The 25,666-nt window shown below is 38.7% G+C and overlaps 3 protein-coding genes across 8 annotated transcripts; 1 reads left to right on the plus strand and 2 right to left on the minus strand.

Moving 5' to 3' along the window:
* Positions 1-1,214: 1,214 nt before the first annotated feature.
* Positions 1,215-8,326, minus strand: LOC120107824 (uncharacterized). 3 transcript variants are annotated; one of them, XM_088721159.2, is made up of 3 exons: positions 6,834-8,326; positions 1,672-1,844; positions 1,215-1,527 (listed from the first exon to the last, which is right to left on the minus strand). In XM_088721159.2, exon 1 carries the CDS (start codon positions 8,015-8,017, stop codon positions 6,917-6,919), a length of 1,101 nt encoding a protein of 366 aa, XP_088577285.1. In that variant the 5' UTR covers positions 8,018-8,326; the 3' UTR covers positions 1,215-1,527; positions 1,672-1,844; positions 6,834-6,916. The 3 variants fall into 3 exon arrangements, with proteins under 3 accessions (XP_088577285.1, XP_088577283.1, XP_089786713.1); XM_088721157.2 differs by adding an exon at positions 5,476-5,568 and having other exon boundaries at positions 1,215-1,844; XM_089930587.1 differs by having other exon boundaries at positions 1,215-1,844.
* LOC120107823 (large ribosomal RNA subunit accumulation protein YCED homolog 2, chloroplastic-like) lies at positions 1,334-10,734 on the plus strand. Of its 4 annotated transcripts, XR_015986802.1 has the most exons (9): positions 1,334-1,492; positions 1,635-1,826; positions 2,225-2,314; positions 3,669-3,755; positions 3,859-3,939; positions 4,014-4,059; positions 4,262-4,371; positions 9,084-9,696; positions 10,467-10,734. XR_015986802.1 is itself a non-coding variant. In XM_039121295.2 (7 exons), the coding sequence occupies exons 1-7, from the start codon at positions 1,334-1,336 to the stop codon at positions 4,327-4,329; spliced, it is 723 nt and encodes a 240-aa protein (XP_038977223.2). In that variant the 3' UTR covers positions 4,330-4,770. The 4 variants fall into 4 exon arrangements, 3 of the variants coding, with proteins under 3 accessions (XP_038977223.2, XP_088577287.1, XP_038977226.2); XM_039121295.2 differs by lacking the exons at positions 9,084-9,696; positions 10,467-10,734 and having other exon boundaries at positions 4,262-4,770; XM_088721161.2 differs by lacking the exons at positions 4,262-4,371; positions 9,084-9,696; positions 10,467-10,734 and adding an exon at positions 4,161-4,219.
* Positions 10,613-25,143, minus strand: LOC113462610 (kinesin-like protein KIN-4C). Its single transcript, XM_089931121.1, has 17 exons — positions 25,134-25,143; positions 24,489-24,756; positions 23,953-24,103; positions 23,704-23,856; positions 23,213-23,466; positions 22,876-23,057; positions 22,661-22,785; positions 21,321-21,357; positions 21,121-21,212; positions 20,927-21,040; positions 13,959-14,045; positions 13,821-13,867; positions 12,395-12,416; positions 12,242-12,310; positions 12,095-12,133; positions 11,842-11,935; positions 10,613-10,749 (listed from the first exon to the last, which is right to left on the minus strand). The coding sequence occupies exons 1-16, from the start codon at positions 25,141-25,143 to the stop codon at positions 11,897-11,899; spliced, it is 1,689 nt and encodes a 562-aa protein (XP_089787247.1). The 3' UTR covers positions 10,613-10,749; positions 11,842-11,896.
* Positions 25,144-25,666: the final 523 nt, after the last annotated feature.

Consider the following 25,666-nt stretch of genomic DNA (forward strand, 5'->3'; position numbering starts at 1 on the left):
TCAAGTGAATAGATCCCAAGCCCTTAAGCGGTTAAGCCCCACAAATGATACTGCACATATCAAACCCCGGTTAGATCCTCTCTACTAAGGCCCATAGATCCTGAGATCCTGGCAAAAGATAACAAATTTGTACCAAGGCAATGGAACTCGACAGTCAGCAGCCCATGGTATCATAAATCTCAACGTCATGACTCCGCAGCATGGCACAAAAGAACCGAAATAGCATTACTTCCATTTTGTCAGGAGCCACCATTCGCCAAACTACATTCAGCTCCTTCATATATATGCTTATTCTTCTCCTTTTGGATTCCACTACTATCAGCCTTAAGCAATAAATCCAACATGATTCTTCTACTCTTTCTCTGGTCATTCCAGCATGATGCTAAGGAACATGGTCTTCCTTCTATCTGTCTTCATCTTAAAAATAACTCGTTACATTTCTTAGCATCCAATTTGAACCAAAAAATACACAAGAGACTATGTCTAATGACCAAGTGGAATCGATTCTTCTGGTCAGTACCCATAAGACTTGAAGATGGATGAGTTCAAATCCTTTTGATCAGCTTTCCCTTCCGCAGCTATCTGTGTAAACTATTTGATTTTTTCAGGTTTAGCTAATATCCAAATAGAGTAACGCCCAGGCAATAATTGAAAAGTTTGTAACAATAATTACCGGGAAAACACCGGAAACTGCCAATTCTCATTCAGCCTTATTCCTTCTTGTTTCAAAGTCCTATATGATGAAAAATTTTCATTCAGCTAAAGCGGCTTCATCAATATTCCTTTTAAAGTCTTAAATGCCAAAATAAGTTGAAGCCCGTGTGTTTAATCCTATATTAGCTATATACTAAGTATCATGAGCAAATAAAATAAAAAATTTATCAGAACAACCAATAGAATCGGTGCATCTGACACGTCTTGTTTGCCGAACTGTTCAAGCTATTTGGCCGACCCAGCCTGAGAAGCCTTATGTGCAGCCTGAAAACAACCAGGCCCATGATCAAATTGAAGTCCCTTGAGCCTGAATACTAGGTTCAGGCAAGTGGGTGAAAATTTTTAGTCAAAGCATAACATCTTTTGGGCATTGAAGTGGCCAAAACAATACCTTAGAGAGGACCAACATATTTATATAGTCAGATTGGCCTACAGCAAATACTGACGTGTGGCGCATGGTGGACCAGCATTTGTAGATAAGGAAGCACAAAGATAGTAGCTTAACTACTAAAAATATGGACCACATGAACCATTTCCGCCAAAGAGATAAGGTCTACAAAATCCATTGCATGGTAGAAAAAGAAGAGCAGGAAAGATTGAAATCTCCACGCAATTGGAGATGGCGAAATCATATCACTCCATCTCAAGGCTCTTCACTCCTATTGACAATCAACTTGGCAATACCAGAAGACTAAGCCAAGGCCTCAAACTGCCGACCTGCACACATTTTGAGGCCAGAGTTGCAGCTGTTTCTTCGAGTAAAGATGAAATCCCACAGGTGAAATTGTGCTCCCTGATAAGAACATCATTTTACTGCAAACAGATTTAAGGATGTATGAATTCACAACAAAGTAATTCAACATGCAATTAATTGCCAAAGCAAATGTAACAGAATGTTTTTTGCTTCTATTCTTTCCCAGAATTCGAAAAAGAAATCATGCAAGGTTTCAAGAGCACCTCGCCGTCTGATCACCATTTCAACATCTAGTTCGGGATGGAACAGTAAATGGAGCTGTGACTATGTATTCACCCTTGCAGAGCTTCAGTTAGCAGACCTGGCCGAAGATGGGCAGAAGAATGCAGAAGTCTTTATTAGCCTTTCGATTCAAAAGGTGGTCTCCCTTGCATTCCTATTTTCAGTGAACCATACAGGTCTCAGACTATGCTAGCTGATGTGAAAAATCTGTACTTGAATTGTCAAATCCAACAATCCATTCATCAATTACATTGTGGATTTTAGGAGTTCTCAATCAATGGAGTTCTTTTTGATGCATAAAGAAAATCATCAAAAAAATGCATGATGATTAAGATGATTCAGAGCAAACATTTGCTATGTTAATAGCCTCAATCCAAAATCAACAAAATATTCTGCCACTGAACTTGAACACCGAGCCTTAAAACACATAGATAAGTTTTAATTGGTTGCATATGCTTCATAAAATGGGATAAAGCTGGAACATTTATAGAAACTTGTTTGTTTTGCTGATACTTTCAAAGAAACCCCTTTCAGCATACTGGATTTGGATTCTCTATTGAAGGGAGAATAATTACGGCCTTCAACAGAAAATGCGGTTGGTGCTTCTCATCATATTGTACAGAGGTACAAGTTTTATGAGCTAAAACCAGTGGGATACGCACTCTCTCTTTCTCTCTCCCATGGGAAATCTGTACACGTGTCACAAAAGTTTCACAAGTGAAATAGCATTTGAAAAAAATCACTTGGCTGTACAATGCAACATGTATCCTCAGAAAAAGACCTACAAATAATTTGCAGCAGAAGACGACACTGAAGATAACTTGATTGCCAGTTCAGTAGTTCTTGTTATTATCTCAAGTGTATGCCTCAAAACTAGAGACAACGTTCTATGAAAACACAAACAACCAGTTCAGAATAGACTAAACTTTTTTTTGGCTAGTCCAGAATAGAATAAACTTTAACAATATAATTAAGTACTAAAATTTATACTTTAAAATACCAATTGCTTTTGCATGTTTTAATACCTATTTATTTATTTCTTTAGACTTATCTAATGTTTTTGGTCTTTCACTTCATAATATCATCTTACTTGTAGTAGCATGCTTCAAATCAAAACAGAAGACTGATAGCTGAAATACAAACATACTGCAAAAGAAACTACATACCTAGCTAAGAGCCTACCTCAACTTCTCAAAACCACTGTATCAAATATCACATTGGCGCAACAAAAACCTTTGTTGGAGAAACAAGGTTACAATCATATAATGATTATGTAAGAGGGAAGCACAACCATATGTTAAAAGTTTCTTTTAGTTTCCTTAGGACACAGTCAAGCCATTTAACCAGTCTCACCAACCTTGGAGTAAATAAGCATAGAAGTGCTGATGCACAGGACATGCAGTTCAAGAAAAGCATGAAAGAATCCATCAAACAACAAAGCCAGATCATTGGGGCTTCAGAAATCAAGCTCAAAATTAACCAACACAAACTGTCACAGGATAACAGTTTAGTAATGGATGATTAATAGTTATCAGATAGAAATTTGCATTGGAAGTCATGCATCAGGCAGGCAAGTGCACCAGGCATGTGATGTTTCTTAGATATTGGTGAGTAGACATCTCATCAATTGGTCACATTCCTATAAATAACAGCCACATAACTGACATAACACATCTTGGTTATGGCAAGCTAGGTTTGCCATACCGGTCGATACCGTACCATACCGATACAGAACCAGTATACAACCTCATATTGTACCGACAATCGGTACGCCTCGCCGTCCCATACTGTACTGCATACTGATACTGTAATAGGGTGGTAGTGGTACAGGGTCCAATACCAAGATGGCGAACCTTGTTTTAAAAGAAATCACTCCATCACTCATTCCACTTCTAAAGGCTGAAACAAGTTTGATTCCTTTGGGGGACGGAGGGGGGGGAGGGGGAGGGGGGGGGGGGGGGGGGGGTGGAGGGTCCAGATCAATACCACTTTTGATGTTTGGGTTCTACCTTCAAGCAAGCGTAGTGAGTTCCAGCTACCTGAAATTGGTGGAAGCGATCCATCTGTAAGTCTTTCAACCCATCTCTCTCTATCTCTCTCTCTAGTTTCAGCAACCTGAAATTGGTGGATGTGGGTCTCTCGGTAACTCTTTCAACACAACTGAGCAGGTCATCTATGTGAATCCAGGGTCTGAAGCCAATATTGATTCACTAATCCAAGATACCATACGTTTAACAGCCTCAGCAAAGGTTATTATCCCCTAAATACCCTGGAACACCTATGCCTGCTCACTTTGCATTGCTAATAGTGTTTCACGTTGCAGGACACCTGTTCAGAATCATGTGAGAGGCCTGCACTCATATGGCAATGTATGTGATTTCCTAATCTAAAATCTTTGTATCAGTTCTCAACATCCATGTTCACATTTGTGCAAATTAATGACACAGTATGATGTATGTTTTTCATGCAGGACACCAGTTCATGTAAATTTATAATTTCTTCTAGAACAGATACTATAAGCACATATAAGTTATTCTCAGAGACATCTAACTTCTGAATCATATTTTTCAGATTCCGAAGGAAAGAGGAGTTATGATCAGAGGTGGTCTAGGCTACTTGAGATAAAAAATGCAATCTAGAGGATGCCAAGTTTAAACGGTCTCAAGCATAAATTTTGCCAGGTGATATGATGCCTAGACAGACCACTAACAATGCGTCTAGAATTATAACAGATTTGACCAAATACAGCTTGAATAAGGGTCCTGTGACTTCTATTATCAAGAGCATGCATTATTGTCCAACATTTTTACATGGAGATGTAATCAACAGGACATACCTCAAACTGAAATGCATCAAGAAAAGAGACGTGAAAGAGAAAATAGACAAAATGCTTCAAAGAGATGAGTCTAGAAGTTGGTAAATAATCATGGTCAAGGAATGCTACTTTCACCTTGTAAAAGCGTTATGTATCTTCCATTAGATGGGCAGACAGGAGAAACTTTTGTACTTCTAAATTTGTGTTTTAGATTGATTGTTTGAAATGGAATAAAGACTAAGTTAATAGCCTACAGTTTTAAAAAGAGTCTAGGCCATAGTCCACTAATTCCTCTATGTGAACTTTTGTAGGTTCGACGTTCAAACCATGTGAGTTGTTTCCCCAAGTACTCAACCTGCATAATTATCTCATCATTTCTTTGTGACCTTGTTCTCAAATGAGATAATAAATGGGATCAGATCTCAAATTATATATAAAGTAGAGAAAGAAGAAATATAGCTTTCTTTAAAAAAAGAAAAAAAATGTGACTTGTAGGAAGATCTAGATAATTCTTGGCGGCAATTTTAAAAATATCTGCTCCCGAAGCTGCCTGAGAATAAATGCCTTCTTCAAATCTAGATGGTATAACAGTCAAGACTTCTGAAGAGCTATGGCTATTTAGACAAGGGATAATTAGTCTTGGCTCTGCCCAGCTCAATCAACTGTAGACTTGTTTTCTCAAAAAGTTGTATCAAGTAGACTTTTTATAATGACAGATTGGCAGCATTTGGCTATTTGGTATTTTTTCATTAGTTCCCTGATTTACAGTAAACTTATATTTGAATTGATATGTAAGACTAAACTCATAGCAAAACACATGTCAAATAGCAATAAAAGCTGCTCAGCACACAGAGAATAGGATGTTGCAAGCATTTAAATCAATAAACTTATTTTTGTATGAACTCAACTTAAAATATTGAAGAATAAAAAAGGAAAAAGAAATTTGGAGGCCAAAATAGTCCATACTGACCATACCAAGCTGTACCGGCCAATACATTCTTTGGTATGTTACGCCCCACAGTGTGTACATACTGTTCAGGCCCTCTATCTTGAAATTTCAACCCTGGGGATAGAGGTGTTTTATGATAACATGGCAAGGTTTAAGCTTTAGTCAATGCAAGCAGCCTAAGAAAAACAACAAAAATAGGTTTTGATATTATCAAAAATCTAGAATAGAGATAAATGGGCAAGGAAAGCTAGATGAAAACCATCAGGATGACCTATACTGGGATTACTGAAAAACTAGTACAACAAGTATTAACATGAATACAATGATAAAAGTTCGGCCAAGCATCAATACATTGCCATTTGGAGGTTGGAACTTCAAATTGCACAAGGAGTAGGTATACAAAAATTTATGAGCTTTTGGCAACAAGTTGGTAAAGGATAACTTCAATAGTTGAGGATCATTGTCATAAAAACCAACAAGAGGTAGATATATGTCATGAGGTCCATGTACTACAAGCAAGGCAGGTTTGGTCCACAAGCTTTGTATTATGGCTTGCCAATGGGATCTTCAACCACCACCACCATCACCACCACCAACAACAACAATTAAAAATAAACGTATTCATCAAAAAGAGTTTAAAAGGAAATCATGAAACTTGAGGAATCACATAAGAATGCATATTATAGAAACTAGAAAAAGTATACTTATGGAGGAATTAAATAAGTTGTACTTCAGGGGTAAAATAAAACTGTTTAAACATCAGAACCAGCTGTAGAAAGACAATTCTAAATCCAAATACATTGTGCCTCCATAAAAGGTAGCATTAAGGGCATACTGGTTCAGTCTTGGCATAAGTGTTCCAATTGTTTCAAACTAACGTATCATGGAATATGTTATTTTTAATGTGAACAACGTGTGCATATTAGAGACATCGAAGAATTGCACAAATTAAAGGTGAGTGACGGAGAACAAAAGAAGAGGGTGCAAGCATATCCAACAAATACCAATATGAAAATGAGATGGGGAGGGACAAAGGAAGGGTTTGACATAGCTAGGATTGAAGTTTGAAGGACTCTAGTCACTTAGGTATGTGTTGATCATGTAAAATAAAATAAATGTATGGCATGGTATATGAAGCCAACTCGTCATGAAAATTTCCAAGATTAAAAATCACTACGAACTTTTCCTTGCACATGAAACAGCAGCAATTCATGGTTAAGTTTGAAAGGAGAAACAATTGTCCAACAATTCCACAGCAATTCTTTTAAAAACTGCCAACAAAATAATATACCATAAACATGGATGATAAATCTACATCTAACATTAAACATGAGTAACTAGTCCCCCCAAATGGTTAAGCAAAAACCCAAAAGACTCACCTTACCTCAGCTTCTTCAACCTATAAAACCATTACCAGTTCTTAATCTCACATATACCATAAATTTCAGATCAAAAGCATGATTCATTCATTAATGTATCCCTCCTTGCGGCCTTCAAATCCTGGGCGCATGAGCTTCTTCTCCCTCTTCTCAATCCGCCTCATCTTCTTCTGATGGATCCTCTCCTTTATATTCTCTGTCCTCTTCTTCTGCTTCTCCGCCCTGAGGTTCTCCACGCTCTCCATCCTCTCCTTCCACTTCCCTGCATGCTTCTGCTGCTTCTTCTTCTCCTTCTTTATGCTCTCCTTCAATAGCTTTGGATCATCGTGAACCTTAACCCCTGCAGCTCTACTCACTGCAGCCTTCCAAGAATGCTTCTTCGAAATCTTCTCCCCCTTCTCCGGGTCTTTCTTCGCCTCCTCGAGCTTCTTCGCCCTCTCCAAGGCCTGCTGCTTAGAAAGCTTCTTCTTTTTCTTCTTCTTGTCGTCCCCGCCTCCAATCTTGACCTGGCCGAATGTTAAATCGGCCGAAGAAGCATCTCCCCCTTTGTCTGGCTTCGCCTTCTTTTTGTTGTCCTTCTCCTCTTCCGACTCCTTCTCTCGCTTCCGCTTCCCCTGAGAAGAGGGTTCTGCCTCTTCTCCTGCCTGCTTATTCTTATTCTTCTTATTTTTCTTGTTCTTGCTCTTCTCTTTCTTCTCCTTTTTTTTCTCAGACGGCCGGGTGTTCCGATTTGACCGGAGCTCCTCGATCCGGCGGTGGAGGCGCTGCCGGAGCTCCTCGTAGGTGACGGAGCGGTCGTCCACGACGACGGGGCGGCTGCTGTTCTCGTCAATCTCGGGAGCCTCGTCGCTTTCGCTGCCGCCGTCGGAGGATTTGTCAGCGGCCTCGAAGATGCTCTTTTTGAGGAGGTCGAGGGTGGTGGCGGATTTTTCAGGGTCGAGGCGGGCGCGGCGAGCCTTCTTGAGATTCTCGCGAGACTCCTTCTTGGCGGCGGCCTTGGCGACCTTGCTGAGGCCCTGGAACCAGGGCTTGTCGTCGTCGGGAGGGAGGTAGAAACGGGCGGGGATGAGCTCCACGAGGTGATCGAAGTAGACGGAGTGGCCGTGGATTAGGGTCTTGAGTTCGCCGTCCCCCGCAGCCGGCGAGGGCTTCTGACTGCCGCCGCCGCCGCTCCTCTTCTTCATCTTCGGATTCGTTTGTTTGATGGACGAAGCCGAAGGGAGAGGGGAGGACGGAACGGAAGGGTTTTGAGGAGGACTCTTCCTCCTCCTCTGCGTGGTTCACCAGGGGTTTGCCCTGTTCTGAATGGAAAGAGGGCCTTCAGACCCTCTCTTGGCATTGGGCTAGGCCAACGGGCTGGCCCAGTGAGGCTGGGCCTCACATTAAGTGCCTGTAATTGGTGCAGAAAAAACAAGGATGATAGAAAAAGGTCAAGAATTTTGAGATTTAATGGCTCTTGATGCCATGCAAATATTCGAAAGGATTAGTGGAGAAGAAAGAAAGCAGTACTTTATACAGAATTTATCTTCGACGATCATGAATTTGACTGGCTTGGTCATTTATGATGATGCTTAAATCTGATCTGAAGACGGTAAAATTAAGGCTATCAGCATCAACTTGGATTCAGTTGGTTCTTAACTTCAGGTCGACCTTCCTATATTTCCTTCCATGCTTTTCTCTTCCTTCATATTTTTATTTTAGAATAACTTGGTCGAGGTGCCCTAAATTAAACAAAACAAGTAGGTGAATTGGAGCTGGTTCTTGTAGTTTGATGAGTAAAATGGGAACAGCTTGTCATAATGTAGCTTAAGCCATAGTGTCAATAAGACCTGACCTCAGAAAATTTTCAATCAGGCCACAGATGACATGGGATCCAAATCAATGCACTGTAGAAATCTGAAAAAGCTACATGCACTTACAGCTTAATATTTTATTTTTTAATCTGTGAAATCTTTTTTTTTTTTTTTTTTGTGCTAAGGTGAAATCTTTTTCTTTTGCTAGCTGAAATCTTCACCTTCGTTTTCTTTTTCACTGTGAGTGGCATGCTTGTATATATATATATATATGTTAGTTTTTTTTTTCTTCTATATATATATATATATATATATATTGTGTAGTTCAATCAAAATGAGCATTCAAGCTACCAGCTATTGTACAGTGATGCATGCATAACTGCTCTCTTTTCTTTTGCTATTTACTTCTCATGTCAGGACCTGATGGTTTGGTTTTCTCATCATGTGCCTGGTCCAGGTTTTAAATACAAGTTGGTTCACCTCCAATTTTCAAATTAATTTCATTTAGGTAGAGCAGGGGACACTCATCTAGCATGGCAAAGAGATCTCGCAGATGATCTGCACGGGCCAAGAAGGATCATGTTGGCTGCATATGGGGTTTGATTAGGATGCTTGACTTCCACCATGGGCATTTAACTCGAAAATTACTTCGACATAGGAAGCATGGGACTGGTGGACATGCAGATAAGACTTTCCTGATATTGTGTCAATCTACTGATACTGGCTATTTTGTTAATCTTCTTTTTGAATTGTTTGGTTTGTCTCTATCGGCTACTTATTTATTTGCACCACATAATTGATTAATAAATGAAGAGATTGTCCTAAAAATGCCCTTCGTTTAGCAATGCATCTAATTCAGAGACTTCTCCTACTTGATCAAGATGCTGCTATACCTGAGTACCAATGCTTAATGCCCTTATTTGTAACTATGACTGAGCAAGCCACAACAGAAGCTCAAAAACGTCTGTTCTTTTATAATTTTGTGTTATATTATCTATGCAGGCACTGGATATTCAAGGAGTACACTTAATTTATTGGGCAATTATGAGGAAAAGCATAAAGATGTTGATGTAAGTCTTGCTATTTTCTTTCTGAAATAGAAATAAATGCATATGAAATGTTTTTTTTTTCTTTTAGTTGCACATGTTTGTAATATCAAAGTTTAATATATCATTTTTGTGGTTGGTGATGTGATAAATATGGACATATATATATATATATATATATTCTCATGCAAAGGCCACGAAATATTATATTTAGTTTTGAGTGACTTGGTAGTACCTTTCAGGTTGGGATGTCTGAAATACATCGGGTATCCCCACAAAAAAAAAAGAAATAACAAATAAAAAGATACATTATCTTGCCATTGTTTTTCCATATAGCTGTATCTGGTTTTACTTTAAAAATTTACCTCCGATCAATCATTATGCTGTAAAAATCAATCAATACTACTTTGCCATGATTTTATCATATAGTTAAATTAGAATTCTTTAGGCAGTCGGTCTGAGCATGAATTCTTCCAGTTGAACTCAAAAGAGTAATTCTTGGACAAGTGTTAAAGTGTTCATTTTGATGATGCCGTTGGGTCCAAGTGTTCAAACAGGATTATATATACATTGGTTAATTAGAAAATAAAGAGGATGGAGATTCACTGTGATTGGAGCAGCGCCGCATCGCCATTTATTCATGGGAGTTTTCAGATTTGTAATAGTAGCCATTTTGTAACTCAGATGGATTTCTCTTCTCTGTTTGCCCATACTGCCAGCTACTCTAGGAGGTTGAATCTCTGAAGTATCTGTATCCCAGTTGACAGTGCTGTTATCTCTGTCATCTAAATCAGGCTGAAGGACATCAGCAACAAAATCTCCATTGTCTGAGACATGGGATGCATCTTCCAGTGTGTTAATCTTTTCAATCACCAAATCCATCCGCTTAGAAGGGAAGTCATCCAGGTCACTTTCATCAGATGGGCTTTGCTGCCGGACTTTTTCCCACATCATTGCATCAGACTTCTCATCCCTTCCTCTATCTTTACCTTTGCGATTATTCCGTTTCTGTTTATGCTGGACAATGTATATATTAAAAAGAAGACAGGATTGCATTACAAATTCCAGTCTCCATTTCTGTAATATACTAAAACATGTAAAAGTTAGTTTAGAATGGATGCTTCAAAGACAGAAGCAGTAAAAAGCCGCAACTCCTGCAACTCATTCAGTGCAAAAAGGTTTCACCGGCACATTAAAGATTACTTAAAAGGACAAGACAATATGGAAACTGGAAAAGAATGGGATCATATAAGAATTAGAGATTGTGCAGCACAATATCAAATTACAGCAACGACAATTGCACATTCTGTTACTCGGTACCAGGAACAAGCTGTCAGAGTTTGTAAAGAAAGCATTGCCAACAAAATGAGAGCAAACCTAAAAGATGCAGTCATTACAGGAATAAATCACATAACAATCTGCCAGGCAGCTTAATAGCTGAGACATGAATTTCAATTAGCCATTCAAAGTAACACCAGGAGGTAATCTGGCTCTGAAGACCCTCTTAAACCTAGAAACGGCCTCGCGTTATCAAAAAAACAAGAAAAAGCCCAAAAGTGCAAACTTATCAGCAGCTAATTAAGATCAAACAATCAACTACCATAATCACATAATACAAATTTACAGATGGTTGGTTGTCAATCTTAACTATGCAATATATACATAGAATATCATATAAATGCCAAAATTGTTGAGAAACAGCAAAACGTAGAAGTAGAAAGCAATAATTGTGATAGCATAAGGATGACTCCAATGCTAAGGCGAGGGGAAATATTTACTTGAAAATGCAATATCTGACTTTGTCTAACATAAATGATGAATTAACTCCAAGAATACAAATGCACATAAACAGCAGTATGTTATATAGTTAGCACCCAGATCAATGACAAATACAGATATGAACTTGATAAAAAGGAGAAATAAACATATATAATTCGAGAAAAAACACTAAACTACTTGGTTGTGATTGATAGACTATAATCTTTATGTAAAAAGCAGCTGAATGCTGAATGAACCACAAATAGGCAGCTTTATCAGTGAAAAATTAAGCATGAATATGCAGCTTTACCAGTAAATTAGAAATTAATGACAAATAAGCAGATTTATCAGTGAATCAGAAATTATGTGTTTAATCAGAAAAATTGAAACTCCACCATCTACACCACTTACCGATGCTGAATGGCAGGCTGGAGAAGAATTGATCAATGTGCATTTCAACATCATTCTAAAAATCTGTGAGGATTCCTGACATCATTTCACTTATCTGTAAAAGTAGAACCATAAATAGCTGGAGTCATATCACTGTTTAACGATTAATATCAAATAAACTTAATAGAAGATGATAAGAATCTTCTGAGAATACAGGATGATTTATCTTGACAAATTCCATAAGGTGTGAATCTATCTAAAATGGTATAATTACCTGCTTCGAAGATAGCCCTAGTTCCTTAAGATCTTCTATCTGCCCATCAAAACAGTCCATCTGATTAAATTGCTCCAATAACAGGGAAAAGGAGGATTAAATTGAAATGGTTTTCTTTTCAATGATAATGGTTTTCACTGTGCTTACTTCCTTAAAGGGTTCTGGAGTTTCCTCGCGAAGTTCGAGTATGTAGGTAGCTCTCTTCTCTCCAATCCACTGAACAAAGAACAGGAATTAGCATATATCAAGCCAAAATTACGAGCAACAGACAGAAGTACAATCTAAGATCTTGAAACTGACCTTCAATTGTTTAAGTTCCTCCCTGTAAGAAAAAGGAAAAAGAAAAGGAATAGATTAGAGAGAAAAAGAATATATTAGAGAGACCATGTTTCCTATAAAAAAATCATCTAACTGTAAATAAAAGCGATTAAGGGAATTGCAGATCTTAACCATTTCATGATAATTTGTGTTCATCTGATGGCTTGCAGATCTTATACAAAAGGGGTGGTTGATAAATAACCTATGTATCTGACAATACAGCTTTGTGAATTTTTTTGATGCAGCTTTCTAGGTTTGCAAATATTAGGTCTTGAAATGTAAAAGAATGAACAAGATGACACTCTCTAACTGTAGTTACATTGATGTTATCCACATTTCTTGTTGAAATAATTATCGCAAGTAAACAAGGATAAATTAGTTTTCTAAAGAAAGTCAAGGTTAATCAGTTCTTAATTTCCATGTGAGAACTGAAATCAATAAAACGTTCAGCAATGTTTTCTTGAAGTGATAAGTTGTGAAAATGGTTAACTAGTCAATCACATACGTGACCCAGACCAAATTTGTAGCAATAACTTATGTTTTACATGGCAAGAAATACCGAAACAATCCACCATTTCATGCAAAAGAAGGAATTCCTAACATGGTCCCAAATGTTCCGTCAGATCCAGCATCATGTCATGCAAAACTAATGCTAAACCCCAACTTACAAGTGTTAATATAACTAAGCCAATTTTTGTTGCATCTCCTGAAGAGGAATATTTTTCACTGTATATAAGAAGAAGCTCCATGCAACTACTTGTAACATCCAAACTTCTACTTCCCCACTAAGTATACCCCATGCCTTTTGGACTCCACATTGCAAAAAGAGGATAAGGTTTTGATGTCGTCAATAATAGAGGGTGTTAATCATAACATCATGAAATTTCATTGTGCAGGGACAACAACAATAGTCATAACAGATCTGGGAGCAAATGCATCATAATTTAACCTAATTTTATAAGGATTTATCACTTTGTTTCTTGCTTAGCAATGCAATACTTTTTGTAGCATCTTTCAGTTCTCATAGTCTCTTATTACAAAAAATATGCTATTGTTATCACCTGTCACTCCACATAGTTTTAGCCATGAAACATTATACCACATGAAAATTTTATGTATAATGCAAAAAAAGATATTATAAAAAATTAGACACGGTATGATAAATATTATGGTATTAATCATTAATTTATTTGCTTTGACTTCCAATTTATATAATTTAATTTGATTAGTTTAGACTCTATAATAAAGACTGAATGACTTATCAGTCAATGTTAATATTTTGTCAAATATAAATAATTAGACTATTTTTTGTTACAACAAAAACAATTAACCTGTAACGGTTAGCTCGACTTCTATTGATCATTATTTGTTATTTCTCCTTAAGAAGAAGAAAGCGCTCATTACTTACTTATTAGCCTTGTTAACGAAAGTTAGGCATGCTTGCACCAGTGATTTCTGCAACCATTAATAAGAAAAAAAGTTACGCATAATCAAAATGACAATACTCATTAACAACTTGCCATAAAAAAAATGAAAAATACAAAACCTTGTCCCCTGTACTATGAGTTCTGACGATGTCCGGTGGAGTTTTGATGTGATCGAGCGTCAGGGACGGCCCAATACATTTGGAGGCCTAAGGCGAATACAATGAATGAGGCCTCTCTTTTTTTAATAATAAAATTTTTTAATAAGTATAAAATACTTAAAAAATGATATGAAAATAGATAGCTATCAAGTACAATATTTCAACAAAGATACATGAATCTAACAAAAATAGACAAGAAGCCTTTTCAATTTAATACGATTTTTGAATGGAAGCATAGAAAAGTAATTATTCTAAAAGAAGGGCCATAAAACTGATTAAATAACTGAGATAATGCTTGGCAATACTGTTTACCATGTCAAGCAAGAGCAGAATAGGAAAAGGTCATCCCATGGCACTTCATGGTCAAGGTAAAGAAAAGAATTTGTCCAGAAAGGAACCTCTCTATAAGAGAAAGTAGGGGCATTATGGGAAATTCACTCCATCTAATTAATAAAAGTCCCATCCCACCATCTCCCCTTCAAGTGAGTACCCAAGCAGCAACTGCAACATCATAGCACAGCAGCCATTCAACCCCCTCCCTCCTTTTCTCTCTCTACCACCCAAGAGGGGAGAAGAAACCGAGAGGAGAAAATTAAAAGAATCTCCGCCCTCCAAGAAGTCCATCTCCAATCCTCCTATCTTTCTTCCCAATGGCCCAGCTGGATCAGGAGTAATGTGAGGGAAGGAAAACCAAGACCAAAACCAAAAAGAGAAGGGATGAAACAAGGTCCGCCGTACCGGTACCGGTCGGCGTACTGCTGGCGGCCCGGACCGGTACGTACCGGTTCCGTACCGATTCTATACCGGTTGCATACCGGTCTGAACCGATCCCGTTCCGGTTCTCCAACAATAAACTACCGGTACCAGATTCCACGCTGATCCGGTACCGGTCCCAGGCCGGACCGGTACGTACCGGCCCGTACCGGCCGGTACGGCAGACCATGAGATGAAAGATAAGAGTGGCTTCAGGCGTGTATCAAGCCAATCAAATCCCTCCTCTCTCTCTCTCTCTCTCTCTCCACCCAAAACAAAACTATTGTCCCCAACTTCCCAAATTGCCCCTCTGCAGGCCAGGAAACTTCCACCTCCCTTCCATCAAGGGGGAAGACTCATAGCCAGCTCCTGTTCCCGTTTTATATGGGGCCTTTGCTTCCTTTTGGTCAGATGCAAGGAACTTCTCTCTCTCTCTCTCTCTCTCTCTCTCTCTCTCTGCTCCCTTCGCCTCCCGGAGGCCTTCTATTGGCCCAAGGCCTTAGGAGACCGCCTCGGTCGCCTAAGGCTCGGGCCGGCCCTGACTAGGGAGACGATGCACCGGACCCAGCGGGACATGGAGCTCCACGACAAGAACCATGATGGGTTTATCTCTTTCCACGAGTACAAGGGCCCCACCTGGAACATACATTTCGATGGTCGGTGAGATCCCTGTTTTGCTTCCCCCCCGTGTTGGCGGAGGCCTGAGGGGCCGAGTCAACGTTGGCGGAGGCCTGGAGGGCCGAGTCAGTCCCGCCGCCTGCCAACGTGGATGCGCTGGAGGAGTAGGGTGGGTTATACCACTAGGGGGTCCCTGAACCCACTGGCGAGGCCCTGTCGGAGTCCGGAGTTGGGCGAGGCTTGGTCGGAGTCGACTCGTGGCGCTATGGGCCCCTGCGCTAGTTTAAGGAAATAAAGTTGCGCCTTCACTAATACCTGCGGGTTTTGGTGTAATGGTAGCACTTGATCCTGACAATTGGTATCAGAGCCATAGGTCTCGAGTTCGAAACCCAGGCATCACGTTGGGGGGGGGGATTGTTGGCGGAGGCCTGAGGGGCCGAGTCAACGTTGGCGGAGGCCTGGAGGGCCGAGTCAGTCCCGCCGCCTGCCAACGTGGATGCGCTGGAGGAGTAGGGTGGGTTATACCACTAGGGGGTCCCTGAACCCACTGGCGAGGCCCTGTCGGAGTCCGGAGTTGGGCGAGGCTTGGTCGGAGTCGACTCGTGGCGCTATGGGCCCCTGCGCTAGTTTAAGGAAATAAAGTTGCGCCTTCACTAATACCTGCGGGTTTTGGTGTAATGGTAGCGCTTGATCCTGACACCCCGCCCGGCCGCCCCCTCCTCTTTTTCAATTTTGTTGTTAATTTCTTTTGTTTCGTATTTTTGTGAATAAGTTTGGATGCTTAGCGGGATTGTCCAAGAGTCTTTGTTGATCAGATTGTCTGTTCTTCTTGCCGTCCTCCTTTTAATCTTTGATGTACTCAACCCTTTTTGGCTCAAAGCTCAAATTTTTCTTTATCATTAATCTTCTCCAAAATCTAAGTTTTCGTTTAGAAGCTACAGCATTGGTTTCTTTTCCCCACCTTTTGCTAATCGTTTAATGGACTTACCTCGTTTTCTTTGATGTTCAAGTTTGTACTTACCATTAAGCTTCCACTGTTTTCTCTGAAAAGATTTTCTTTAGCATTAAGCTTCGACATTGATTTACATGTTGTCTCATCTGTATATGTTAAGGTAATTTGCAGCCATTATGACATGAATCAAGTTGTTAAACTAGAGCAGTTATTTATGCATGTTTGATCCTTTGAATGCATCATGCTTTTTGAAAGTCTTGTGTACTTATGCAGAGGCATCAAACAATTGATGATCTGGTAATCTAATCTTAGTATGGGGTTTTGAAATTTGCTAGATAAGTCTTCTTCTGATAATGACATGGGTTGGTGGAAAGAGGATCACTTCAATGCTTCAGATGTGGATGGGAATGGTCTTCTAAATCTGACAGAGTTCAATGAGTTCGTTATCTACTCTCAGTTAGCTTTATTTTTTCGTAATTTAATCTCACACTGATTCTGTTTGGGCAATGTTCCTACAGCTTCCTACATCCAGTCAACAGTAATAACCCAAAGCTGATTCAATGGCTCTGTAAAGAAGAAATAAGGTAACAGTATTCCCTTTCTTCCCTCTTTCATTTTGACAATACATTATTTGCAATATCTAATCATTTACTTTTACATTTTTCTTGTACAAGCACTTTGAGGCAACTATACATTTGGCTAAAGTGTAGGACCGCTGTTAAATCTAGTCTACCCTCCCCCCCACAAAACAAAAAGGGAAAAGAAAAATCAATGAACATGTCTTATGTTGTTGCTTAGGTTAGGTTGATGGATGGAGAATTATTGATTTATGAATCAAGAAAATAATATTAATATTCTATACTGTTGATATTTCGAGAAAATTGAAGTTCCTTGACTTCAATTGGCCATTTTTTAAGTCTTACAGGGTCATAGGAAGTTGTTTATTATGTATCTTAGAGAGAGAATTTTAAGTTGACTTAGGATAATATGTATACCAAACTTGAGCTCAATTCACATCATGATCACATGGAACTAATATGCCTTTTTGCATATCGAATGTATGCAGATCCTATCTCTATGTGTGATACATGACAATTGAATTTGTGAAACATCACATAAACATGAAAGGGAGGACCCTTCAAAATTATGTAAATAATTGATGGTCTAGGATGCATTCTCAAGGCCAAGAGATTTCACAAAATCTTATATCCCTATCTTTACTACTCTATTATATATACTCCGAAGATATAATGCTCTTCATTAATTATAATCTAAGCTTCAAAGTTTTTGTTTATAACTGGTTTCTTATATGTGTAGTATTAAGTTAAACTGTTCAAAAGTTTGAATGTTCATCTATGAAATTCTTTGACATGAAAAGTGAGAACTTGTGTGATGATCATATAGTGTTTGCACAAATCAAGTTTGGGACTTAAACTATGTTATTTGTATATCATAATGAATGTAAAGCGTATGGATGTCAGCAAATCTCATTTCTTGCATAATCTTACTTTTTAGATGAGAAAATGCTCTAAATAAGTTATTTTGGGCTTAGATAGTGTTTATTTTGGTCACCTGGAACTTAATCATTACAAAACTGTTAACAAAGGAAAATAAAGAAGTTAAGAGGTTAAGAGTTAGTGGAGACTAGCAGCCCACTATTTTCTCTCATCTAACAAGTCAGCTAAACAAGGGATGAAACAAAATAATTGGCTTTGAATTCTATGATATCATAGTACACATCCTAGCATAGATGAGTTGTGCACACTTAAACATTTTGAACTTCAATCTCGACATAGAGGCTCCAAGTAGGTAATATCAGCATCAGGAATCCAATAACTTATCAGATATCCTTGTCAATCATCCTCCGTTTCATTTTTTGTGTTCATAATTCCTTTTATCAATACACCTTTTCTCCGATCTCTGAGTTTGTACTTTCTTGACTCAAACAACACCCTACTTCTACAAAAGCCACTCATCTTAGAAAATGTATTGCTTGAATCAACAATGCATGCTTGACATATCTGGAGAAGATGATGTGTTGATGAAAGGATTTATAAGAAAAGACAAGTAGGAGTTATGTGTATGGATATTACAAGTTGATGGATTCTGTAATGCTAGCATTGGTTCATGGTCTGGTTTGTGAAATTTGAAGGTCAAGTTTGAACATAAGGGGGTGCACATCTAGGCTAGGATTTGTTGTATTGTCTAGTGAAAACCTGAAGTCAGGTCCTTCCTTTTTTTTTTTTTTGTGTGTGTGTGGTGCTGGTGGTTGGGGGGTGGGGGGATAATTATGTGAACCAATGATTGGCTGTATTAGATTTGTTGGGTTTTTTTCAACTGTTTTGATAAATCCTAACTATTTGGCATTTGCATGTAATAATTAGTTGCTGCTTTTATTTTTTTTTTAATGTACTTTTTCTGTTTTTGGTTTGATAAGAAAGGAATTTAATTTTGAACCACTACTGTTGCAAGTCATGATCTTTCATATAACTCATTCAAATTCCTTTGTATATCTGTCTTTGTTAGACCCATTAATAGTTTGATATAGATGGATATAGTACACACACCCACATACATCAGATCCACGGGTGTTCTATACCGATACATAGCCGTAGTCAGTTGAGGACAAATCCCGATTTTGCATGCTTTTATGCATTTTTCAGTAGATGCTTCTGACAATATAATAATAGTCAGAGCATAAGATACGCACAAATTTATTAACACAACTGTTTAATAAATCAATTTTTCTGTACAGTCAATACTTGATGTTTAATAAATCAGTTTTTCTGTATGATGATATTAGCTAATACCAATTGGTTCTACAAGTACAATCTTTTGATTTGAGAATCAAGAGGAGTGATCTTTACCAATATTTATTAGGCATATGTGATCCAATATGACACTCTATATGACCTCTACCAGGCAGAGTGATAGTGTTCAGCACAACTGATATTTAACATGAATGAGTTTAATTGAAGTTGTTTAAAGAAAATTGATTACATTTTAGGGTATCATCTTTGGTTAAAAGTCATATTTCAGATCTTACTGCTAATATGATCCTTTTGGGCCTTTACTTGCAACCTGAGTATATTACCAGCCAAAATATATGAACGGGGTTCCTTGATGAGGCTCTTTATGAGAGAGAGGGGTACCAAGCATATTCTTAATTATATTCTCCTTTATTTCTCCCTGTTTTCCCTGTTCCTGAGGGTATGTTGGCCTTTTTCTAGTCATATTGCATAAGATCCACTTTGTTAAGCAAACTGTCAGATAGTAGATTATGGTGGTTTATTATTTGATGTTAGAAGTTAGAAGACCCTGCTCAAGAAACGTCTCAGACAGGGGCGGCCCAATACATTTGGAGGCCTAAGGCAAATCCAATGAATGAGGCCTCTTTTTTTTTAATAATAAAAATTTTTAATAAGTATAAAATACTTAAAAAATGATATGAAAATAGATAGCTATCAAGTACACTATTTCAACAAAGATACATAAATCTAATAAAAATAGACAAGAAGCCTTTTCAATTTAATATAATTTTTGAATGGAAGCACAGAAAAGTAATTACCCTAAAAGAAGGGCCATAAAACTGACTAAATAACTGAGATAATGCTTGGCAATACTGTTCACCATGTCAAGCAAGAGCAGAATAGGAAAAGGTCATCCCATGGCACTTCATGGTCAAGGTAAAGAAAAGAATTTGTCCAGAAAGGAACCTCTCTATAAGAGAAAGTAGGGGCATTATGGGAAATTCACTCCATCTAATTGATAAAAATCCCATCCCACCATCTCCCCTTCAAATGAGTACCCAAGCAGCAACTGCAACATCACAGCACAGCAGCCATTCAACCCCCTCCCTCCTTTTCTATCTCTACCACCCGAGGGGAGAAGAAACCGAGAGGAGAAAATTAAAAGAATCTCCGCCCTCCAAGAAGTCCATCTCCAATCCCCCTATCTTTCTTCCCAATGGCCCAGCTGGATCAGGAGTAATGTGAGGGAAGGAAAACCAAGACCAAAACCAAAAAAGAGAAGGGATGAAAGATAAGAGTGGCTTCAGGCGTGTATCAAGCCAACCAAATCCCTCCTCTCTCTCTCTCTCTCTCTCTCTCTCTCTCTCTCTCTCTCCACCCAAAACAAAACTACTGTCCCCAACTTCCCAAATTGCCCCTCTGCAGGCCAGAAAACTCTCCACCTCCCTTCCATCAAGGGGGAAGACTCGTAGCCAGCTCCTGTTCCCGTTTTATATGGGGCCTTTGCTTCCTTTTGGTCAGACGCAAGGAACTTCCCTCCCTCTCTCTCTCTCTCTCTCTCTCTCTCTCTCTCTCTCTCTCTGCTCCCTTCGCCTCCCGGAGGCCTTCCATTGGCCCGAGGCCTTAGGTGACCGCCTCGGTCGCCTAAGGCTCGGGCCAGCTCTGTCGAGCGTTCCTATGCTTATCTGCTGAGTACTTAAAAGTCTCGATATGTTTGATATCTCTCCCAATCTTTCACTTAACGGTTGAGAGGATTCAGCCATATCGACAAGAGAGTTCTGGCTCTCCTTCAGAACAAACAATAAATACCATAAATACTTCTACCAACAACCAGACACCATAGTAGAATTCTGTACCTGAAGTTTCTTTGGAGGTGCACCACCACCGCGGCAAAAGAGCGGCTCAGCCTGCAACTGCTCCACTTGACCACACATTCTTTGCATTACTGCAGCCATTGGGTCACGGTTTATCTGCAATTACAAATATTAATTTACATCCAGTGATTAGAACGTTTACAGTCCCATATGTCCACGTCTATGAAATAACATACCACCGCTTTGTTCTGGATATTGCGTGCACGGTTCGCAAACTTGAGGGTATTTATAGTCTCTTCAATATTAGAGTCAGCGGGGCTAATGAAGGCTGAAACCAAACGGATATTAGAGAGCCACGCTAGCTTCAAACCAAAGAACACTTGAAACCTTTCTAGTAATTGAGCATAAGTGTAAGAATAGGAGAAAATCAACTTACCAATCATCACTGTTTTGCTATTACCACCTAGAGAATCCTGTCAAATAGCTCCCAATCAGAAGTAGCTCAATTGGATATTTTATCTAGCCTATGTATTTATAAATGTGTGCATATGGTTGGTGGATGCCTCATGTCCAAGTGAATGTCATGTTTGTAGTTATTCAAACTATTGAGTGTGTAAATAAGACAAAAGATTAGCTAATTTTAAGACAGGCAATTCCTGGTTCTAGCCAAATTTTATTTACAGCATAGTGTGTGGTCTTTATAATACATAAAATTAGGATAACAGTTGTAGTGTGCAAGGTATAAATGTGTCTACTCCCACATATATTTCTTCCACCTTTTATTCCTTTCCATAAGATTTCAAAATTCAAATAATTCATCAGAAAACGTAATTCAAAAATAAGATTCACTAAAACTCCCATGTAGACCATAGTAGCAGGAATCTTCCATTTAAGGTGGTCCAGACATTTCTCCTCATAGTGTTTACAAAGCTTTAGCATTACCTACATTTAGCAAACTCCCAACTTTCCACAAAGATAGCCCATTTCCACATATGTAATAGCCTTCATAAAAACTAATTAGCAACAACCACATTTGCCTCAAACCTCAAACTCTGGTAGGCCACGTCAACTTGCAGATGAACTTGAAGGCCTTGTAAACAACAACTTGCTAGTACAATGAATTTTAAAGGAATATAGGGTCATAAAATGGTAAATAGAAATAATCATGCTGGAAAATTAAATCTTACATAAAATATTGGTGGCAAGGATTTAAATGCATTTAACAGGGATAGCACAGTTTTCAGACATCATAAATGCCAGGTCAAATCCTGCCAATAGCTCCATATTGATATTTAAGTAGCAGCATAACCATAAAAAATCATGAATGGTATTTACTGTAAAAGACAGCAGAAGTTAAGATGAGCTTTAATACACGTGAAGAATATTACAGATTCATTTATGATCATGCATCAGAGATTCTATGAGAAATAAACAGAATATAGTGGAGGTAGGCCATAAGTGATTATATGTTGGCACAATAATTGAAGTATTACATTGAATAAAAACTTATTGGTAACAATATTCAACAATCAATGGCACATCCTGCATAATGTGCAAAGAGATGCTCCAACGACTACCATCATACCACTAAACATTATAAAAAGAAGAATGTGAAGAAAAAACTGAAGAAGTTACTTGGCAAGCATCTATGTTGAGGATGACTTGGCAAAATGAAGTATGAAAAAATGCAAGCAAATTCAACACCTTGACGCGCTAATGGCCGGTTACTTAACCATTAAATTGCAGCAAAAACAAAAGGAAAGTTAATCTCCTTGCCTGCAAAAGGTGAGTTAACTTGCTATCACGATATGGAACATGTCCCCCTTCTTTTCGTTTCTTCCCATCGCCTAATGCACTAATCACATTGCCAAGAGCTAGCAAGCCCTTGTTGATAAGTATTCCTGTATAAAAAGTTATATCGACTGCCTAAAACTCCTATTGGCAAATCTAAAATAAAAAAGTGCATAGGGATGAAAAGAAATTTTAATCACCTTCTTTGAGTCGCAACCCATCTGCTCCAGTACGTTTTGCACTTTCTGAACCAGCAAGATCCACTAGATGAAGCTTTGCAATTAAAATATTATCACCAACATCATTGTTTATCGCTACATTGCATGGGTTATTAGCGATTTTCTTTTGCTCCATGCATATCGTAAAAATGGCATGCGAGCGACTACACAAGGCAAACACAGGCACAATAAATAAACGAGAGAGAGAGAGAGGTATATCAGAATAACCATAGAACAATAAGCCAAAGCTGGAATGAGCATAGATAAAAGCTCTAAATGATAAAATTCAACCTTGTAAGCACTTTTGTCCATTACTAACCTTGATTGACTATTCATATTTGTACTTCCAGTTGCACGAGATAAAGACCCACGAGCCAGATATAACGACATCTCCTCTTTTGACCTGACCTCTGCTTCAGTAACACCTGCAAGAGTGATCGCGCCATTGGCTGTTTCTCTAATTTGAATGGGAGCTCTGGATGGCGCTGCTGGCTTAGCAAAAGAAGCAATCCCAGCTCTCAGAGCAGCATGAGGTTGTGAGCCTAACAAATCGAAGACCTCTTCCTTCCAAATCTGCTAATTACAAATTGTTGGTGAGAAAGATTCTAATTGAGATGTAGAAGATTTGCTCTAGATGAAGCAAATTAAAAGGGGAGAACATAATCATAACTGCAAAGAAAGAACCATGTAAAAGCTTAAATGACCGTAAAAGTACAAAGCGAAGCTAAACTGTTGAATATATTTGTATATATAACTCAAGATTTTGATAGGTCTAGATTTTAGTGAAGGCTCTTATGTTGGATAGTATACCTCAATAAACGATACTCTTATTAGAAACTCTGTAGTGTCCTTCATTGTATCAACTTTTTTAAAAATAGTTTGCATCACTTTCGGGATAATCCCACTGCTATTATCTTGACCAGTATAGTTGGTTCCCATTGTATGGGTTTTCCCAGAACCCGTCTACAAAGAATAATCAAATGTATGCATCAAGGAAAATAAAGGACAACATGGAAAGTATAAGAAATAAGAAAAGGGTCAGGAACAATGTCAAGATACCTGTCCATAGGCAAGTACAGTGGCATTGTAGCCACGGAATAGTGCATCAATTAATGGGTGAACACATTCTTCAAATATTAAAGAGGAGGGAGAGCCTGAACTCCCATAGACATAATCATATGTGAACGCATGCGAACCAATTTGCACCTGTCTCAGCAGTCAGTAGAATTAACCAACGAATAAAATTTGAGCCTGGCTCCGAAGACGGAGACGGTGGGGCTGAGCCTGGCTCCGAAGGCTCTCCATGGGGTGGGGCCGGGGCCTTAGGCGACCGGCTCAGTCGCCTAAGGGTTGAGCCGGCCCTGGGAATGCCTTGTGATGATAACTGAGAAATGGACTATGCCTGGGAAATTGTATTGGTGCTTCGTCAACTTTCTGATCCAGTTTTATCTTTCAAGCACAAACCTCAAAGTTCTACGTGCACGGCATCCCTAGTTCTCACGCACCCCCACCGAGGTGGGAAACGGCTCTATAAATACCGCTCTCAGTGGCGCGCGTTTGCTCCGTGGCCAGTTCAGGTGCTCCGAAAGAAAGACGAGAGGTGGAGGACGGAGGCGGTGGAGGAGACAGATCCAGTTTTCTCGTCGGATTCATCGAGAACAGAGCAAAGGAGGCCAGATTTCTGTCTTCCTCTCCATCTTCTTTCCCCGATATTTCTCTCGCGCTGATCTTGATTTTTTGATCGCAACAACCGAGTAAGAATCTTGATTTCCTCTGCTTCTATTGTTTCTTTGATGCGATATAGTCTGTGTTGATGATCTTGGAGATTGGAAGAGATTGGAAGCTCAGAGAGATCTGCTTTCCCTAGAATTCCATTAAAAAATAAATGTTACTCATTTTTAAACTATATACTGATTATTTGGTTAGGAAATATGTTATTAATCTGATCAATAACCGTAAGATCAATATCGACAAAAGAAAAAAGAAGAAGAACAAGAAATAGGTCTAGGTTATGAAGCTTTCTAGGAGAAGTGCTCAATGGGAATTAACAAGATGTCATATCTTCATGAGTAAAATGTCCATAGCATGGGTCCCTATGTTCGGGAAACTTGCAAGTTTCAAGAAACAATAGAATACTATTGGTTTATGAGCATCCTGGCTTTAGTTAAAAGAACTAATGCCTCATGATAAATTATGATTTCATTAACACTTGCCGAGTGACTGTAACGAATTTCTAACACCTGCATCCATGTGGATGGATCAACATTTTGTTTGCTCAGGCATGATTGTTGTTGTTTTGTTGGAAGGGTGCTAGGAAAGTCCTATTTTATTATCGTCAAAGAGAACTTAAAGTTCCTTACGAAATCAGAGTCTACTTTCCAACGATCATGCATTGCTCATGACAATGACAGCTTTCTTATAAATCATGATTAGACTTGTTCAATAGGCGGGCCAGGATCAACTAAAGATATAACTGAAATTAGATTACAACGGCCGTCCTCCCTCCCCGGAGCTCCAAAAAGAGATAAGAGCCAGCAATGCATGAATGAAACACTAAATCTAACTAAAACCAATGCTTCCAGACAGTTCTGGCATTCAAATACATTAACGGTTTCAAAATCTTGAAAAATAAAGACCCGCGGAAGAGAAAGATCAGAAGATGGAAACGATGAGGGAAGCCAACTTCCTTCCCTTCATTCAGTTCTCAATACATCCAATCAATTCGAAAACCCAAAAAAAATGATAAAAGAATCCATCATCTACAGATAATCAC

This window comes from Phoenix dactylifera, chromosome 5 (genome assembly GCF_051530095.1).
Source record: "Phoenix dactylifera cultivar Ajwa chromosome 5, Ajwa_hap1_PhDact_Kaust_v1.1, whole genome shotgun sequence".
In the NCBI taxonomy this organism is placed as follows: Eukaryota; Viridiplantae; Streptophyta; class Magnoliopsida; order Arecales; family Arecaceae; genus Phoenix; species Phoenix dactylifera.

What these genes read in the sequence shown, in the direction of transcription:
- LOC120107823 (XM_039121295.2), top strand. Translation starts at nt 1,334, where the DNA reads ATGGCGAAATCATATCACTCCATCTCAAGGCTCTTCACTCCTATTGAC. An exon ending in TTAGCCTTTCGATTCAAAAG is followed by an intron (nt 1,827 to 2,224) that starts GTGGTCTCCCTT and finishes AACCCCTTTCAG; the next exon opens with CATACTGGATTTGGATTCTC. An exon ending in TCTCATCATATTGTACAGAG is followed by an intron (nt 2,315 to 3,668) that starts GTACAAGTTTTA and finishes TGGAGGGTCCAG; the next exon opens with ATCAATACCACTTTTGATGT.
- LOC120107824 (XM_088721159.2), bottom strand. Translation starts at nt 8,017, where the DNA reads ATGAAGAAGAGGAGCGGCGGCGGCGGCAGTCAGAAGCCCTCGCCGGCT.
- LOC113462610 (XM_089931121.1), bottom strand. An exon ending in CTGTACTTGCCTATGGACAG is followed by an intron (nt 23,857 to 23,952) that starts GTATCTTGACAT and finishes TATTCTTTGTAG; the next exon opens with ACGGGTTCTGGGAAAACCCA. An exon ending in AGTTAACTCACCTTTTGCAG is followed by an intron (nt 21,358 to 22,660) that starts GCAAGGAGATTA and finishes GCTATTTGACAG; the next exon opens with GATTCTCTAGGTGGTAATAG.